This window comes from Rhinolophus sinicus, chromosome 15 (assembly GCF_057876585.1).
Source record: "Rhinolophus sinicus isolate RSI-liver-muscle chromosome 15, RSI-T2T, whole genome shotgun sequence".
Lineage (NCBI taxonomy): Eukaryota > Metazoa > Chordata > Mammalia > Chiroptera > Rhinolophidae > Rhinolophus > Rhinolophus sinicus.
In genome coordinates this window covers 81,824,633-81,845,018 of record NC_142515.1, presented here as the reverse complement: position 1 = coordinate 81,845,018, position 20,386 = coordinate 81,824,633, and the positions used below count along the sequence as shown (strand labels likewise).

Here is a 20,386-nt window from a genome sequence, read left to right as displayed (position 1 = left end):
GGTAATGTCAGTGGGTGCATATGATACAGAGCAAGTTGTTAGACAAAATTTCTCTCTCACAATATGCTGTGAATGTGCTGATGTAGTAATATAACCATCATAGGTCTTTTTTATAGTCTCGTATATTCTTCATGCGTATATTGAAAGCTGAACTGAAGCTATGTAGATTCCTCTCACCATTTCATACTTTTAACTTTCTTTGTAAATATTCCTATGATTATGTCCAAGTTCAGTTATCAACTTTCCAGTCTTCAAGGCCATAGCCTTGTACCGTGATTCTTTTCCGTTTTCCCACAACAGAGAGTACAATGTCCATGGTGAATATTCAGTGATTATTATGAATACATTATTAGGTAAAAAGGTATATATTTTAACTTGTTGAATTATTTAGCATGTCTAATCATTCTAGAATTAAAATAATAACTGTTACATGCAAAAGAGAATTAGAATACAGTTGACATTTTATTGTACTACCTTAGTAGGTATAGCCAAAATTTTAATAGCTCTTCTCATGATGACTTGTTGATAGCAATTCAACAAAACAGTTCAAAGAAATGATTTGCACAAGCCAAGTTCAGGGAAGACATCTAAGATGAAAAGAAGCAGGCAGTCACCTTGGAGTTGAGCAAATAAATTTACAAATGGAAACTGAGTCAGAATGATCCTAGTTGTTTTTGGTGTTTAAAATTCTCTAGAACATTGCAACGAATCCAACTCAAATCAAAAATGAGAGTAATCTTTCTCTCATGACTCTTCCATACCTACTCCAGTACCTATATAATATAGTAGGAGCTCATAAAAAATTATGGGTTAATGCTGACTGCATAACGGTGACCACCACCACTCCCACCACAGAAGCATGCTGCAAATGAAATGAAACTGTTTTATGTAATCTCAGAAACTTAACAAGAAATACGAAGTTGGCTGCCTTTAAGAACATATCCCAGAATGGGTACTAATGATATCATAATGTCATGGGCTACTTTATTAGGCATGGATTCAAGATTTTATTATAAGTACTAAAGTGATATTTAATTATAGAGTGAAAATTAAAAAAAAAAAATGGCAGATGACTTACAAGTAGAACATTTGTTTATACTTGATTAAACGCTTTTGGTCATTATGTATCATTGCACTCCTTGCCTTTGAATAAAGATACTAATTTTCATTTACTCTTAGCACACTTCAAGAAATGTAATTTAAAGCTGATGAATAACCAAGATACTGTGCTGGGAAATGCAGAAATATTTACTTTTTGTTGAGTACCAATTAGTTGGATAGGCAGATTTTGTATAACATAGATAAGAATTTTCAATAAAATCTTAAGCAATGTGTTGGAAATGGCAAGTGTTAATAATTTGTTGCTCATTCAAACAATTGTTTTCAAGCTCCCTAACCATTTCCCTGTATCTCAAATGAATGATTCACTCATATTAGATGTTCAGCCTTATTAAGAAATCCATTCCTTTGAGTATCTTAGACTTAACGTTTTTTTTAAATATATAACTTCCCTATTTACATTGTTCAGATCCATTTAACTTGAGTATTTTGTCATTTAGGATAATAACTCATCAATCTGTTAGTGCAACCTTTATGTTACTTTTCTTAGTGCTATGCAATGTGCTATTTTGAATCCCTGAAATGTTATAAACCACCAGATTGCTAATTGCTTTGGATGCTGTGAAAAATAATTACTCCACATTATTTTTGATATTTAATTGACACTGTAATGCATTTAACTAAAGACCTGCAATAAACTATTTCTAATTACTGAGGGTGGTGGAGCGGAAAAGTAGGCTATAAAACTTTAAAAGGGAAAGAATGTTTTCTCCATTATGTTAAAAGTCATTGTTGATACAACTTTTTCAAAGACAAAAAAGAAAAGTTCCCCCAAATGGGAAATTCTGGAAAGCTAGAAGGAGTTGTGGAACATTTTTACTCATGAGATAATAAGGATATTTTTTTTAAATATTATTTTTGAATAGATTGTATTGGTGCTAGATGCCATATATGAAATTTACCAAGCTTGCACTAAAATTTCTCCTTTAGTGGGCAGAACTTTACAAGGGAGATAATCATCCCATTGATAGAATGAGTAATCCCTGTCAGTGGCCTGTGTTCAATTTATTCTGCATCTGTAGGAGCAATCAGCTGAAAATCTATGACAAATTTTAGACGTCATTGTAATATGTAATTATATCAGCATCTGGGTCTGTTCTTAGCTCCCAAGTTAAGAACTTCATGTTATAAACTGATCCCTGAAAGTAATACTTAGAACCCGATGCAAGGAATTTCCACCATCTAGAAGTGTCACAAATTGGGGTATAAAAGTTGTTAGGCTCTTTGAATAGATGTGTACTGTTTTCATTCCCTGTGGCTCTGGGATATTATTGATAATCGGCATATTCTTTTCCTTCCCATAACCCCTGGGTAAAATAAAATGTCTCCATTGGTATTTCATTAATTTGCTTATTTAATTTCAATTATGTACATTTTCCAAACGTCGACAACTAATAAGAGTGACCTGTTTCAGGGAATGTAAATTATTTTCAGAATTTCAGAAATTGAAAAGGGATAAGAGGAAGGAGAAAATGCTGGGCTGGTGTGAAGCGATAGCCCGTAACCCTCACAGAATCCCAAACAACACGCGAACACCCGAGATCTCAGGGGATTTGGCTGATGCCTCACAAACCTCCTCATTGGTGAGTGAAAAGTTATTTTACCTCAAAATAGCTTGTATGTAAATGGAATGCAAAGGAAATGAGGAGAGGGATGACTTTCTAAGTATACATTATTCTTGTTTACAATAGTATTTGCACTTGTATTATGTTCATATAGATTCAGTTTAGTTAATGACTATTCATAGATATATATATCTTAATGCCATATAATATCAGAGTTTAATTCAGATTAAACAACAATTTCCTTTTCTTTCTATTTCTTTGCTCTTCCTTTATGTTAGGGACCTTAAAGAGATATTTAAAGTTCCTATCTTGCATTCTGTACTTGTGTAATGGAGTCAATGGAGCAAAACAAGTACAGAATTATTCAAAAACAATGGAAATCAGAACATACCTTCTGTATATTTTTAACATATATTCTAAAAATGTCTGCAAAAAGAATTCAAAAATTAAAATTTTCAGTTAAATAATTGCAAACATGATTTGAAGACAAGATAATGAATGACATACTTTCATGTTTTGTTGTCTGCTTTAAGTTCAAATGCTTGACTTTAACTAGCCATTATTTCCCAGTGATTGAGAAAAGAGAACTCATTAGCAAAAGGAGTTTTTTATGCTCTTCATGTAGATTTTGGCTGCAACATTCTTCATTTTAAGGAAGGAAAATTCCATTTACTCTCTGCACTTTAGTTTGACATATTAGATATATTTTAATTATTGTTTTACCATTTTATAAGAACACAAGTGTTTTCATTAGCCTTGATTTTATTAGTTGATGAATGCATAATTGAATATGAGCAAATATTTTAGGGTTTTTAAAATTATTTATTTATTTATTTATTTTTACTTTTGCATTACTCGATAATTTTTGCGTTACTTGATAATTTCTATTATTTTATGTAGAAATAATGATCTTGAATAAACATTATTGAGTGGATATCAAGAGAAACCATCCGAAGGAATAGACTTTCTGTTGACAAAACATAGAAGTGGGAATTTTGCTTAAGTTTTATCACCTTAGATTGTGGGGAGAGGGGGGGAGGGTATGGAGAAATGTGAGCAACATGACTAAAAAGTCAAAGTTCTAGGGAATAAAATCTTTGAAATGTCATCTGCACTGCTTCATCTCTCTCTAATATCACCTTTTGTAAATTATTATTTTCAATAAAATTGCTTGGCATGGGTAACACCACTTAAACACGTATTACACAATATTTATTCATAAAGCTGCACTTTGTCATGTGTCATGCAGTAGCTAATTTTTAAATAAAAAAAGTTACTTCTGTGCTTTCATAAGAGTGGCTTTAATGCTTAATTCCTTTTTCGTAGAAGTGCAGATCAAAACCTTGAGCCAACAATTGTCCTGGCTTTCTCTTACAATTGGGTAACCTAATATTAGCTTTATTTTACAGATGTGTAGAAACTGTGGTCCAGAAAAATTAATTGACTTTACAAGTGTCACTTAGCTAGTAAATGAAAAAGGATTAGTGGAAACTAGGCTTCTTAAGGCAAGGCTTTTTCTACTATACGTACTGTCTCACTCTCTTGATGACATTTTCTTTTCCTTCAAATACTTTTTGTAAAGGGAAAAAGACATCAAGTTACCAATTTAATTAAATCCAGTTATTAATCTTTTAATATCTAATGCTATGTGATGGGGTAAAATCTAGGCACTGTAACATAACTTCAAAATCTCAGTTTCTTAACATAGAAAAATCAAATATTTCATTCTTATGTCATGACCCATGTGTCCTAGGCAGCTCTCTTTTGAGGTTCACTGTCAAATGATGATGCAAAGATAGAGACTCTTTTCATTTTGTGATTCTGCCTTCTTAAGCACGTGGCCTCTCATGTCACTGCGGAAAGAGACTACATGGTGCATTGTGCTTGGGCTATTATGAAGCAGCATTGAATGTGTGGCCATCCTTCCATTGGCCAGGACATAGTTTCATGGCCCCACTGTAAGAGGTGTGGGGGCTCGTAAATGTTAGGGATCTATGTTGTCAGGAAAAGCAGATGGAATTGGTGAGCACCTAGCCCCTCTTTGCCCTAGCCCACATTTCTGGTCATCATATATTCATGTCATGTTTCCACTCCTTCATGAAGAAGGATCATTACACTCCAAGAAAGATAACTAAAAATTATTTCAGTCAGTCATGGATTCAGCTCATGTCCATGATTTCTGCTTATTCATTGTCCTCATCAAATAATGATGATGGTGAATCACCTATGAATAAATTGTCCGTATTTTGCAACCAGCTTTCAACGTGGATTTATACCCAATGTACTGGTAAGGAGTAGGGAGAGGGAAACCACAATAAATACTCATGCTTGGAAAAAGAAAGAATCAGATACACATGGAAATCAGAGGTGAAATCCTACTAGACAGACATTATAAAGTCTCCCTAATCTGGATGTCAGGGAGGACCCTTGAATAGGCTTTGTCCATCTCCCCTGTCCATGGTTCTTTTTAGCTTCTGGATGTGCTCCCGGGAAGTTCTTTCTTTTCTGTCATTCTCCTTGTCCATCTTTGACGTGCCTCTTGAGGGTTGTGCAGCCTTAAATATTTTTTCCCATTTGGGAAAAATTATGGGCCAAGAGTTGTTTTAAGTCTTAAATATTTCAAGGCTCATATATGTGGGATCATGGTATTTTACTACTACGGTCTTCTGAAACATTCATAGGGTTCTGATCTGTTTGCCTCCTGATAGTCCATTTGCCTAGGAAAGTTGTTTCTTGGGTGCCTTTGACTTCCTCTTCTCCTGTGTCTCTCTTTCGAGATGATATTGTCTTGAAAAACAGGCAGGAGGACCATGTCCTTGACCTGATGTTCTACCCGAGTTACTTTGTGCATTTGAGTTTTACTTTAGCTCTAAATCTCATATTTGCCCTGAGTTACTTTATTCATATGTACATTTTTATTGGACCTTTGTTACTTAATGCTTGCCCTGGTGTCGTGTCCCTCCATTTGGGGTTTAGAAGAAGCCAGACATTTTGTCCAATAATCTCTGAAACTTCTGGATTCTCTCTTTCTGTGTCAGATCTTCTTCTACTCTAGCTAATTAGTTTCTGAGCTCACATTTCTCTTGTAACACCTCGCTGAATGTAGCCAGTAATACTCCACGTACATTATTAACTTTTGTTTTTCAATCTATGTTGAGTGTTGCCAGCCCCACAGGGGCCTACTGTCTGTTTCCCAAGTGAAATCAAACAGCAGTTTTACCAAGAGTTTTCCAATGCATCATGTAGCTAGATGGCTTTTTGACCTTTGAAATCCATTTCCTTGCTACCCGTGGCTCAACCATTAAACAAATGCCACCTATTTGAGATTTTTTTTTTTTTATGGTAGCACAGGCTTCAGCTACCAATTTCTATATTTGAATAGTTAGACAAGTTGGGGGTACAGCCAGGTAAGCAGAACCCAGTAATTTTAACAGAGTATATAATATGAAAAATTATTTAATCTGCTCTTGCAAGACTGCAAAAATCAAAAGTCAAGAAGGTACACAAGTTTACTGCTGGAAGTAACAACCATCCATACAGAAGAATAACACAAGGAGGAAACTTGAGTTATTCTAACCTCAAAAGCTGAAGGAAAAGAGGCTGAACTGTACCCCAGACTCTGAGGAGAGATGCTTCTCAGCTGCTGTAGTAAACTCTGAAGTTGATCCAGACCCCTGAAGGGAGTGCACTTCTCAGCCCTTATATATTCACGTGGGAGGAAGGGGACAGTGCAGTAAAGATATTAGGTTGGTGCAAAAATAATTGTGGTTTTTTGCAATTATTTTTAACCTTTTAAACCACAATTACTTTTGCACCAACCTAATAGTTCAAAGAGTGTGGGGAAAAAATGAGAAACTGTACCCACCTTTCACTATTGACTAAAAGAAGTGTTACTGGGATGGCACTAACAGAAACAGAGGGTAAGCAAGAAGCGAGCCTTTTCTTTCTCCTTCCGTATACTAGCTTCCTGTAGCACTGACATTGGCAGAACCTGACCAAGAGGTAAATGTCAAAGGGAGAAATCTGGTTTGAAGGTTCCCAGCCGCAGCATCTTAAAGTAGAATATGGAAGAATGCATTTAGAGCTGAGTGACAGCAGCTTAGTCGTGAGTATAAAAATGAAGAATAGGAGCTGTCACAGCTAAACTCAGACGTTTCAAAGGCTTCATGTGACAGAAGTTTGCTTTTGCGCATGACTCAGTCCGATGCAGGACATTTGACTCTCCAACAATGAATGCAGGGATCCCTGCTCCTCCTGTCTCGTGGGACTGCTATCTTGTCTGAGTTTATCACGTAATGGAAAGAGTAGGAGTCGGCGATGATGGAGGTACCTGGTTAGGTTTGGAAGTAACGTGTATCCCTTCTACTCTGGTACCATTGGTTGGAAACCAGAGACATACCTCAGTGTATCTGTTAGGATGATGGGATATAGAGTCATCCCATATCACCAAAATTACGAAATTGAGAGCATATGGCCAGCCTCTACTACAAATGCATTTCTTCTTTGAGAGAGAGGTGGCGTTTTGTCCTACATTTCCATTTTGTATACCCATGCTTTTATTATGTCTCTGCTGTCATCCAGAACCTTGGAGGCTTTCCTGTACGTATCATACCCCCATTAAAGATGATGATGATAAGGAGGAGGAGGAAGATGGCTGATTAATATATGCCAGGAGCTTTTCTATGCATTTTACACATATTCTCATTTTTAATACTCACAAGAATCCAGTGAAGCGTAGCTATGGTTATTAGCCCTACTGGATGGACAAGGAAACTGAGGAATAGAGACATTTAAAAACTTGCTCAAAGTTCCTTAGGTAATAACTGGTGACACTAGGTGTTCTAACAATCTTAGGAGTCTAAATCTAGAGGGCTATTCTACCATGTCTGTCTCAGGTTGGGGGCCGAAAACAGTCATTTTTTGAATTGTATACATTTGGCTAAGCACAAAGATTGTAAATGAGATAATACCTCGTAGTGTGGCATAAGGACAAATAGGGCCTTTGTAATGTCATGGTTATGTGTGTCTGTTGGATCATTATCTGTTCCGCATTGACTGATATAAATATGTCCAATTTCATAGCCATTTTCACGATTGCATCCTCAATAACTGACCTAATTGAAAAACAGTTTTTCTTTTCTTTTTTAATCTATAAGGTAATTCAGACTACCTGATTTTTTAAATTCAGAAAATATTTATTTAGCTTAAAATATTTCAAATTGAATGAGAACACTGAGAGGTTTGAGAGATTAAACTTAGTAAATGACAATCTTCACAATTGTAACTTAAGGGGTAGGAGAGCCCCTTGTATGATAAGCAAGGAAGAAACATCTCTTTTAAATCTATTGTATCACAAGTTTACATGTTAAAAACAAACAAACAAAAAAGTACCTTATACCGACTACACCCTTAAGCAATTTCCTGAATCAAATCAGGGTTTCAATATTAAATTTAAAATGAGAGCAAAGGAGATTATCAGAGTCAGAAATAAGAAGGTGAAAGATTTTTATGAGGGATAGAATTGAAAAAAAATCTATGGAACTCAAACTAGGAAGATGAAAAAATGTCATTTTAGATAGTTATCAACAACTCCAGAGAAAGTTACTTTTTTATAATCAATGGTAATTCTTTGAGACTATAAATAGACTATAGTTGTGTCACTCTGTGTGTTTGATGAGGAGATTTGCCATTTCCAAACATTTATTCATTGGCTCAGGCCACATTTTCCATCCTTCTATGTACATGGTCTGTGTTGAGGTGCTTGCTGCTCTAGAAAAGATGAAAGAAGAGACTGGCTAAGAAAGGTTTCAAGAAGTGTGTAATGCATATATATAAAATTCAAATGATTTGTAATAGTCATAAAGCTTTATAATTTTTGTGTCCAGTGTTTCATCATAGCTCACCACCATACTGAGATTTATACAATACAAAATTAATGAGCTGAATGGTAATGAAATAGATATATTCGTAAGAGTTTAGGTAATTTACTCCGAATCATAAGGACCCAGGTCTTCTAATTTGCAGGCTATTTATATACCACACCCATTATCAGAAGTGATACAGTTGTTGGCGTACTACAAGTGAAAACATAACTCAACAAAGTTACATAACTCTCTTAGGTATAGCAAGTAAGAAGGAAGAATTGATGAGACTGAATTCTGTCTGAATTTAAATCCCAAGATTTTTCCAATTTACTATGAACTCTTCACAGGAATAAGATGTAACTTATAGATAATACGCATTTTTAAAATGAAATTTGCAGCTATTGGACAAAGTACCTCCTTATACAATCTGATAAGTATGTATTAGTAAAACAAGCTGCTAAAAAGATTCATGTTTGTGTCATCTTTTATTTTCAAAATAGAAGAGTTGTGCCGAAGGTGAAAGTTCCATATTATTTAAGCTCATGAAAAATCAGAAATGAAAATGATGTGCTTTTATGTTTATTTATTTTAGAAGCACGTAGATGGATTGTATGTTTCAATTAAAGAATCATAACATTAGCAGCTTTTTTGTTGTTCTCGTTGCTCATAGGCTCTACTGTTACTTCTTTTGTATTATACGGTATTAAATCAGCCCACTTGGACTTTCCTGTAATAAAGAAGAAATCAGGCCCTGAACTGGAAACGTTTTCATCTAGAATCCCATTCTTTTAATTTAATGAACCCTGGCATCCCTTGGATATCATATAGAAAATAAATAATTGTATAGAGTTTATATAACTTTAATTACAGTTGATCTTACCATTAGAAAAACCTACAATAATATTGTAAGAAAACAAAATTGGATGAAAACCTAAAGGAAAGGAAGTCAGGTGGAGCTTTTACTATAGACAGATGAATATAGCATATCTTTCCTCATTTTGTGCCAAAACTTATAAAAGTGAGGTGGAGTGGATATGATTTGCTCTTCAAAATCACCATGTCCAATTCTAGTAGGCTGAAATATTTTGTATTAAAAATTAGCAAAATGTTTTAAATTATTTGACTTCTGTTCATGATATTCAGCAATGCTATTGGTTGAATTGATTAGAGTATGGTGTATTGAATCTAATTTATTATATTTAATCACCAAATTGAAGTGAAGAATTCTATCCTTTTGATCAATGACCATAACATTTGATCCTCGTCAACTATCTTTATGCACGGATGTTAACAAAACTGAGGGAGAAATTATTCTGTTTCATAAATTAGTAATATGGAGATGGTGTTTATTATATAAATTAAGGAGATGGTATAAAGACCATATATGTATTTTTCATGGATCTAGGTCTAAAAGTTTCTTTCCCTACATCTTTCCACGGCTTAGCTTCTTCACTCAGGACTTGGCATATTTACCATAATAGCCTGCACTGAAATTACTCCTAATATTGCACCAACTATGCTCCTCACCCATGCACTCTCTGTGCCAATTCTGGTTTTCTTTTTTTCATACACTCATCTTTATCTGAAAATATTTGTATAAATATGAATGCATATTGCTTTATTTTTTGTTTTTCCACACTAGGATATAATAGGAAAAAGGGAAGATTTGTCCCATTTTAGCTCTATTTCTCTGGTGTTTGGAACATAAAGGAAACTTAAAACAATTTGTAGAATGAATAAATACTTTGAGCAGAGAGCATTTACTGAACAAAAGTGAGATTTTTTGTTTGTTTGTTTATAAAGTGCTATTAAATACAGTATCTCATATATTAAATTCCCTCTTCTAATTAGAAATGTCATATGCCTTAAAATATGGAAGAACTAATTTTAAAAATCAAACAGTTCTGAGATGATTTCTATAACCAAAATATAGAATTAAAGTTTTGGAAACTAAGATTATGATTATAAAAAGTACATTCTGTTGTGATAATATAATGCTACTTTTGGTAAGAATTTAAAATACTGCAGTAGTTTTCCCAATGCATAAGACAATGAAATATAAATTTGTCCTTATTAAGAAATCACATTTACCAATTTATATTTACCAGAATCATCTTCCCCTACTCTCTTTCCAATGATTTTCCTTGCCTACTTTTAGTCTTTCCAGGCTAAAAGGAAATCATATATCTGCCTGTAGCAAATGGACTGATATTGCCCCACAAACATAACCTCTCTTAAAAAACCAGAAAAAGGTCAATCGAAAGAAGAATTTGAGTACATTAAATTTCTCATTAAATCTATTGACTTATTTGTAACAGGTTCACTGTTATTTCTTTCTTTTTTTTTTGTATTTCTATTTCTTTTTTATTTCTTTTTTTTTTAATTTTATTTTATTAAATTTATTGGGGTGACAATTGTTAGTAAAATTACATAAATTTCAGGTGTACAATTTTGTATCACATCATTTATAAATCCCATTGTGTGTTCACCACCCAGAGTCAGTTCTCCTTCCATCACCATATATTCGATCCCCCTTACCCTCATCTCCCACCCCCCACCCCCCACCCCCCTTACCCTCTGGCAACCACTAAACTATTATCTGTGTCTATAAGTTTCTGTTTCTCATTTGTTTGTCTTGTTCTTTTGTTGCTTTTGGTTTATATACCACATATCAGTGAAATCACATGGTTCTCTGCTTTTTCTGTCTGACTTATTTCGCTCAGCATTACTCTCTCAAGATTCATCCATGTTGTCACAAATGTTCCTATATCATCTTTTAGTGTCTGAGCAAGTGGGCCAGTTGTTTATTTTGCAATGGCCTTTATGCATTCTGAAAATAAATTATGTCAGGGAAGAAGAGTTTGCAGGATTTTTTTAAACTCATTTTCTTTCTCCTTTTCTTTCTTATTTGATCGTTTATCAGTTATTGTTTTTAATAGATATTACAGAGCTTTTACTAAGTACTGCCAAAGGCAATAGTGAATAAAATATAAATTTTTATTAGAATAACTATAAAAAACAAATGAGGGAAATTAAATAAATGACATTATGCCTTCAAGAGCTTTGATTTTTGTAAGAAAGTAAAATCATTAAAAATATATCCCAGTGGTTGTTATGGAAACAGATTGAATTGAAGAATGCAAAGGGGGAGACTGCTACATCACACCATGAAGAAAACTTACATTTGCTGTGCAGCTTAAAGTAGTATATTAACTTTAATTGTATAGTTACTGAACAATGTCAAAACATGATTATTCATAATCGTAATAGTTGAGTGAAAATGCTTCTCATATGAAGAGATCTTTTCCTCTGAGGAGTAAATCACGAGATCATGCACACAGCTGCTCTTTGTCAAAATGTGTCATGTGTCTGTTTAATTTAGATATAAATTAAATTGTGAGCTCCTCAGAAAGATGTTTAATTCTCAATAGTTGTTTAATTGTACTACCTGTGTAGTATTTAGAACATACTGGTTTTTACGTATCCTACCTAATTTCATTATCTGAGGAGAAATGGGCAAAGCTGTGTATACCCAAATAGGAGAGACTTCCTGTCGTTTGTATGGGGAATTGGGGAACATTGTTTCTCTCCACTCACAAATGACACAGATGGCAAAGGTTTCTTCTTTGTCCTTGATTTGGTGGGAGTGCTGTTATGCTTTGTGGGGAGGAAGCAGGCAGGATCAATTGAGTTGGTATTTGTTGAGTCAGCTTGTTTTGGCCTCAGAACAAAAATTATCCCTGGGAATAAGTGGCACGTGTCAGAGTACGATCGAAACTCCGGAGCTATTTCTGTGCAACCATTTTCTTATTCAAAAGACAGACAAGATAGAGCTCTTAGATAAATTTATATCTTAAAACCCCAAAACTAATAATACAGTAATAGTATTTTTAATGCCTATTCTATTCCAAAAAGTTTTGAAATGTATCCAAAAACCCTATGGTAACTCTTAACGTAGGTATGATTTTTCTCATCACATAGAAAGAGAAACTAAGTTTCAAAAGACTAGGTAAGTGGCAGAGCAGGAGTCCAGAATTCTAAACGTTTTCCGTCTTCTATGCTACTTCATAGAGAATACCTTGTTTATGGAAATATTCGACAGTCACATGATATAACACGGTAGTGCTTAACCTAGAAGAAGTACTCTATTCATTCACCATGTAGTTATCGCACTGCCTAATGAACGGTTTGGTATCCATGGTTGTGCATTGTCCAGTTACAGTTTGGAACTCCAGAGCTGTCGGTTACCAAGGAACAGAATAGGGGTAAGTAGAACACGAGGAAATGAGGGATTCAGAACTATTTGAATCACAGTAATCACCCTATTTAGAAAGTATCTTCATTTACCTAATCTCTATTGAGAGTCAGCTATGTGCCAAGCACTCACTGTACTATACAATAAATAAATAGTGTTGAAAAAAAATAGAAACCGTCCTTATCCTCAAGAACCTAGTGAAGAAAACAGGTAAATGAATAGGTGTACTAAATGATATGATAAATGAATGAGTAGGATGGGGAGTAGACAAAGGGTGTAAGAAGAACCCTCAGACGGGTACCTAACCCAGCTATGGGGGTTCAAGTGTTCCCCAAGCACCACTGCGAGTCGGTGATGTAAAGAGGATGGTGGTAAGGAGAGAAGAGGAAGGGGCATTCTATGATGCTGTACAAACCACTTATGTACAAATTAAACTGTTGTGTTCTGTTTCCTTTGAAAGACATATTATTGATTTGGTGTAGTAAGTAAACACAATCGTCTTCAGGAATTGAGTTACAGAAACACACTTAACCTAATACAGGATTATACTTTCTATAGGTAGTGGAATTAACTAAACAGTTTGGTATAATTTCTTTAGCTTTAATATCCAACATGTAGTATTTTTATTTGCTCACTTGGCAAAACACACAGTGGGAAAAATAATGCAACAAAAGTTAACATTTGTTGAATACATACTATGTACTAGGCACTGTTCTGAGCACATGATATGTTAACAACTCGTTTCATCCTTACTACAGCATCCGTACAAAATATAAAAAATCTCCCTTCTGCAGAGGAAAGAGGTAACTTGCCTAAGTTTACCCTGCTAGTAAACCTTATTCTAGAATCCGCGCTGTATACACTTTGCTGCAAAGAATGTGCCAAGGAAAAGATAAAAACACTGACTGTATTAGATGTATAAAGTTTAATTTTATTTAATCTGAAGTAAATTTAATTCAGATTCACATGAAATCTGAATTTGTTACACACTTCTTTGAATTTATCTATCTATCTATCTATCTATCTATCTATCTATCTATCTATCTATCTATCTATCTATCTATCTATCTATATATCTCCCCATTTCACAGATAAAAAAAAGTTAGGCTTTGGCTAAATATCTTGTCCCAGGGGATTTATCAGGATCTGAAGTAGCTCGGTGCATTATATTTATATAGGAGTGGTAATTGCTTTTAAAATTTTTATTTGTATCTATTAAGTGTTAGAGTGCAAATTAAATGTAGGTTTAAATAGTGTTTAAAATGAATTTAGAGATGAAAAATATAGTTGCTGGATCTATATTTGAAATAATTGGCTGGATGATCATCCTCATGGGTATTAATAATTATCAATTAAATGTCTGGAGGAAGGGATAAGGTTATTTAATAGATTCTCTTGTGTAGGCTTAATTTGTTTTAACTGTTTAACACAATATCATCCATTAAATGTCTGTTCAACATATGAAGCCAATCCCCTAGGTTAAAAGCCAGAAACAACCTTGCAATTGATGGCCCGTTAAATAATTTTTATATCACCATAGTAATTGCCAACTGTAATTATTAGGTGGAATAATCCGTTCGTACAGCTTTGTGATTCCACATGAAGAAACCAGCAACTCAAATGCAGAAATGCAAACTTAGACACCTGGTTTTTATGTGTCTGACACAGCCTACAGAAATAAAATTTAATTTAGCGATCCAGTAATTCTTTAAACATAAAAAATGAAATAGCTTGTATACTGCAGTTACCCGCTTGTCAGCTTTCACAGACACATTGTCACACCAACCAAATTTTATTATACATATTGCAATGAGACTGCAAACAAAAACTGGTTGTCTTGTTTTCATGAGTGGAGCGATTTCACCTATGGAAATTAAACAAACCAATATTATTCAATGGACATAGCTTTGCTGATGTTGTTATTGCCTCTCATTATGTTACAATAAACAAAAGTTAGTGCAGTCATATGCATATGATATTATCAAAGCCCAGAATCACATTATTCACTATATTTTCTGAAGTGTCTTATGGTAAGCTCTACTGCCAATGGCTTGTATTAATTCTTTTAGAGACATACTTACACTTAGTGAAAGACATTTAAGAAAACATGTTTCTTACTTAGTCTTTATGCAAGGTGTTTGCTAATCTTTGCATAAGTGTAATAAATTGATTTTGCTACACACAAGTAATTGTAGAGAAGAGATTAAAAATAAGTTTGCTTCTCCATAAAAAAATTGATTGTATTCTACCTTGTTATTTAAAAGGGATCAAGTGATATTTTCTTATTAGATTAAAAGTGTCTCTCAAATCATTGGCTTTTCTTTAAATACTTGTCTTTCTACTCAGATGTCAACTTCCCTTTCATGGCAGTGATTCACGCCCTTCCCTTCCTGAGACACCAAAGGATTACATAAAAATACAAAATGGACTAATTCTACAACAGTGAAAGAGATTTCAACAAATTACAAAAATGTGGAAAGTAGAATTTATTTCATTTCTGTATCTGTTTTGATATATCATGTTTTTTCTAGAAATGTGGTCATTTTGTCCAAATGATACTTAATTCTTAAATTTGTTAGTATAAAATTGGTCATGTTATATTTTAGATGCCTATAATATCTATGATGATGTTATCTTTTCCTTTCTGATATTGGTATTTTTCACTAGTTTCTTTTTATATGGATATTTCTCACTAGGTCTGACTAATATTTTCCAAAGAACAAATTTTATTATTTGTCAATTTTATCTATTGCATGTTTTTTTTTCTTAACTGCTCTATTGAGATATATTTAAACAATAGTAAGTCTACCCATTTAAAGTATGCAATTCAATAGGTTTTAGTTTGTTTACCAAGTTTTATATTTATTATATTTACAGAGCCACCATTGGCGTTAATCTAGTGTTTAACCATTTTCAGCATCCTCAAAGGAAATTTATATGCATTAGCAGTCACTCACCAGCGCGTCTTCAACCCCCACCACCCCAGGCCTAGGCCAACTACTGATCTACTTTGTCTCCATAGATTTGTTTATTCTTGATCTCACATACAAATGGAATTGTGCAACATGTAGTCTTTTGTGACTGGTTTCTTTTACTTAGCATAATGTTTTAGAGGTTCATCCACGTTGTAGCATGGATCAGTACTTCATTCCTTTTTATTGCCAAATAGTATTACATTGTATGACTGCACCACATTTTCTTATCCACTCATCAGTTGATATGGGTTGTTTCCACTTCCTGGCTATTGTGCATAATGCTATTATGCACATTTATGTATAAGTATTTATACGAACAAATATTTTCATTTTCTTGCTTAGATACTTACAAGTAAAATCAATTGATCATAATGGTGTGAGGGATTGCCAAAATGTTTTTCACAGGGGCTGTGCCATTTTAAATTTCCAATGGAATGTGTAAGGTTTTCAATGCTCTGCTTTCTCTTCAACACTTGTTATTGTCTGTCTCTTTGATTATAGTTGTCCTAATGTGTGTGAAATGGTCATTGTGATTTTGATTTTTAATTTACCTCATGATTGATGATGGTGAGCATCATTTCACGGGTTTATTAGCCATCCATATATCTTCTGTGGAAAAATATCTTTCGGTTTTCTTTTTATGCCCAAATTAGCAAAGTTCTTTATATATTCTGCACACAAATCTGTATATGATTTTATGTATGAAAATGTTTGCAATATTTTCTCCCAGTTTGTGGATTGCCTTTTCACTTTCTTGATGGTGCACTTTGAAGCACAAAAGCTTTTCATTTTGATGAAATTAACGTATCAATTTTCTCTTTTGTTGTCTGTGCTGTCAGTGATATAGCTAAGGAATCACTGCCTAACCAGAGATCACAGAGATGTACTCCTGTGCTATCTCCTCAGAATTTTATAGTTTTGACTTTTATGTTTATGTCTGTAAGCCACTTTGAGTTAATCGTTGTGCATGTGTGTGAAGTAGGGATCCACATTCATTCTTTTGAATGTGGGTGTTCATGCACCCAGTTGCACTAGCACCATTTGCTGCTAACTAGAAAGGCTAGAAAGACTATTCTTTCCCTATTCAATGGTCTTGGCCCCTGTATAATTTGTTTGTAATTTATTTTGTTCTTTTGATTTACTGTTTTCTTTCTTCTGTTATTTGGGATTCAGTTTGTTGTTTATTTTCTCATTTCCTGAGACAAATAATTAGATCATTGAGTATCAGCTTTCTTTTTTTCTAATATAGGCATTTTCAGGCTAAAAATTTGCCTCTAAGTGTAGCTTTTCCTTTACCTCTTATGTGATACAGGAATATATTTCATTTTAATTATTATTTGATTCAATAGTTTCATACTTCCACTGAGATTGTAACCCATAGGATATTAGAAGTATATTTCTTAGCTTTTCAGGATTTTTTTTTTTGGGGGGGTGTCTAGTTATAATTTTATTGATTTGAATTCTTTGACATTTGTTCAGATCGCTTTATATCCCACCAAATGGTAATATTAGTAAATGTTCTATGCGTATTTGGAAAGAATATGTGTTTTGCACTTACCAGGTGTAGTGTTTTATAAAATGAGTTCGCTCAAGTTTGTCAATCAATTTTTCAACTATTCTATATCCCCACTGATTTTCTTTTGGTTTACTTGTTCTAACAGTTCTAGGGAGCTGTGATTCCGCTATGATTATAGATTTATCTTTCTGATTTTGTTGATTTTGTTTTATATATTTTGAAGCTATGCTATTGGTTACATAACATTTTATTTATATCTTCCTCATGTATTGACCATGTTATCGTTATAAAATGTTCTCTATTCACAGCAATAATTCCTTAAAGCCTACTTTGATATTAGTTTACCTACCCCAACTTTCTTTGTTATTTTTTGTATGATATATCTTTTTGCATTAATATTTTCATTTTTATCTATCATTATATTTAACTTGTCTCACATATAGCTTATTATTGTACTTTTTTATCCACATAGCAGCTGTTTTTTTTATTATTATTTTTGAGTTTAATGACCTTCAATTTTGGTGTTTAAATCTATCTTACCATTTTGGCATCTGTGCCACCTGTTTCTTTGTTCCTATTTCCTTAATTTGAATCATAGCTCTGCTCCTTTCTACTTGTAGAGTCATAGACAAGTTAAGGCTGAGAATGTTTTAATGATTTGACCAAGTCTCATAGCACTGGATCAAGAATTCAGCACTTCCAGCTCCCAATCCTGCCTCTAATTGTGATTCATGGCATTTTCCATTCTGAATCTGCCACTAACTAGTCGTGTGTCTTTTAGTAAGATATTCAGCTCCCCTATGATGGCAAGCATGTGGTGTTTTTACTGTTCCTCTTCAAATAGGAGATTCTTATCTTCTAAAACAAGCCTGTGGCATATTTAGAGCCATTATTAAAACCTGTTAGAATGGTTTTCTTCAAGTTGCTCACCTAAAATTCAACTTCCTCAGCTTGTTCTCCAGTTACTCTGTGAGATTTCTGGGGGGCTAATTATCATGGGCTCTGAAATAATTATCCCATATTCTTCTGTCATAACCCTGTGATCAAGGAGCCTTTGCTCTCTTCCCTGCTAATGGTCCTCTTGGTATCACTGTTTTTGTGGAGGACACTTTCTTCTGCTGATAATTACTGTTTCTACCACTCTGTTAACTTTGGCCAATAGGACCCTTTTTATTTCTTGTGTTTGTCTACCTATTCTGAAGATGGGCTTTTATTACTTATAGCAGAGAAACCAAGGTGCATCTTTTAACAAGCCCTGACATGTAGGGTAAAGAGTAAGTGTGTATCAGAAAATAAATTACAACTATCATGTACATAGGGGTAGATCTGAAGATGGGTCCATATAAAGCCATGTCCTTCCAATGATATGGAAACGTATCATTGGGAACATTCTAGAGAGCTTCATGTTAATTCCTTACACTAGAAAAAAAAATAAATATTTCACTCAATCTTGCCTAAGACCATCATCATATATTGCCCATCACTAGCTTCTTCCAAGAGGAACTGTGCCAAGTTCAGTGCAGTCCATTTTTATTTTTACTCTCAAGAGACACTTTATTATATTATTTTTCCCATCTTACAGATGGGGAAGCTGAGATGGAGACATTTCAAGCAAGTTTTCCCTTGTCACTAAGCCAGGTAACAAAAGAAAAAGAAACTTTAAAAAATACATTATATTACATCTTTATATGAACTAATTATATATGCTTTTGTAAAATACATGTGAAATCCTTAAGTTTGAGATATATAGTTAAAATCCATGAGTGATGAATTCCATCACTCATCTGCTTGCCTGTCTAGAAAGATTTCTGACTCTGGGATTTTAAGAACCCTGGATGTAGTCTTACCTATTCCTATAGATTTATTATAAGTTATAGGAAGAATGTTATCCTATTACACTAGACTTTATTTATTATAAATATAATTAATATAAATATTTATGTGCATGAACAGTAATAATAGGTCTACCTCTCCAGAAATCTGCACTGATCAGAGTATACAAGGTATAACTATAAAGAGGTTGACTTAAGATCTAATATGTGGAAAAGTTTTATTTTCTCATAATATTTTATAGAAATTAAGCAAGCACAATAAATCATGTAAGTCCTATTTTAGTTATACATATCACAGAAATTATTGGAAAGGACAGAAAGCAGTCTGTATTATTTCTCGGTTAGATTATTTGGCATGTTTTTATCAGGCAACCAATTCCTGCCACTTTCTTCTAAAGCTACAACTTTGATGTGTGTCTAACAAGGTTGTTTTTCACATGCTTTAAATTCTGTGTCAAACACGAAATTAACTCAGGTGCTGATTTACAAGTAGAATTTTGTTTTGTTTTGTTTTGTTTTGTTTTGTTTTGTTTTTGGTAAAGAACATATTTTCTCTTTCTCTTCCAAAACAAAGGAGTGAAGTACAAACACGGTTCGACTGCTATTGTTGTTGTTTTAATGTAACAAGACTGTATATATCGTGTTTCCCTGAAAATAAGACCTAGCCAGACCATCAGTTCTAATGTGTCTTTTGGAGCGATAATTAATATGACCCGGTATTATATTATATTATATTATATTATATTATATTATATTATATTATATTATATTATATTATAATATATTATACCCGGTATATTACATTATATTATACCCGGTATATTATATTATATTATATTATACTATATTATACCCAGTATTATATTATACTGTATTATATTATATTACACCCTGTCTTATAGTAAAATAAGACCGGGTCTTATACTAATTTTTGCTCCAAAAGACGCATGACAGCTGATGGTCTGGGTAGGTCTTATTTTTGGGGAAACATGGTAGCAGGCTGAAGTTCATTGCCTTTTGCTTGTCAGAATGGCTGAGAAGTGAGACAGGATTCCCAGTTGTTGCTCACATGTGCACTTGGAGTTGATGAAATTGCAGTTCACTGTGTTCTACTTCTAATTGCTTCAGGAAAGCTTCGATTGATGTTACACAACTCTGTGCACAATAAACTGAAACACATTATTCCACAGTAATTGTCCCCGTTTCCATTGAAATCTCTGAATTATGGCCACTTTATTCAGTTGTCTTTCTAAATAAAAT

The 20,386-nt window shown here is 33.7% G+C and overlaps 1 protein-coding gene across 12 annotated transcripts in view; it reads left to right on the top strand.

The window, feature by feature from the left end:
* Nucleotides 1-20,386, top strand: part of MARCHF1 (membrane associated ring-CH-type finger 1) — a 639,638-nt gene that overhangs the window by 378,704 nt on the left and 240,548 nt on the right. For 8 of the 12 annotated variants that reach the window (XM_074337792.2, XM_019737035.3, XM_074337796.2 and 5 more), the window contains one exon: nucleotides 2,554-2,702. The exons of the other annotated variants lie outside the window; for them this stretch is intronic. In XM_074337792.2, the coding sequence (XP_074193893.1) occupies nucleotides 2,592-2,702 (111 nt within the window). In that variant the 5' untranslated portion in view covers nucleotides 2,554-2,591. The remainder of the gene's footprint in view (nucleotides 1-2,553; nucleotides 2,703-20,386) is intronic. 12 annotated transcript variants of the gene reach the window in all.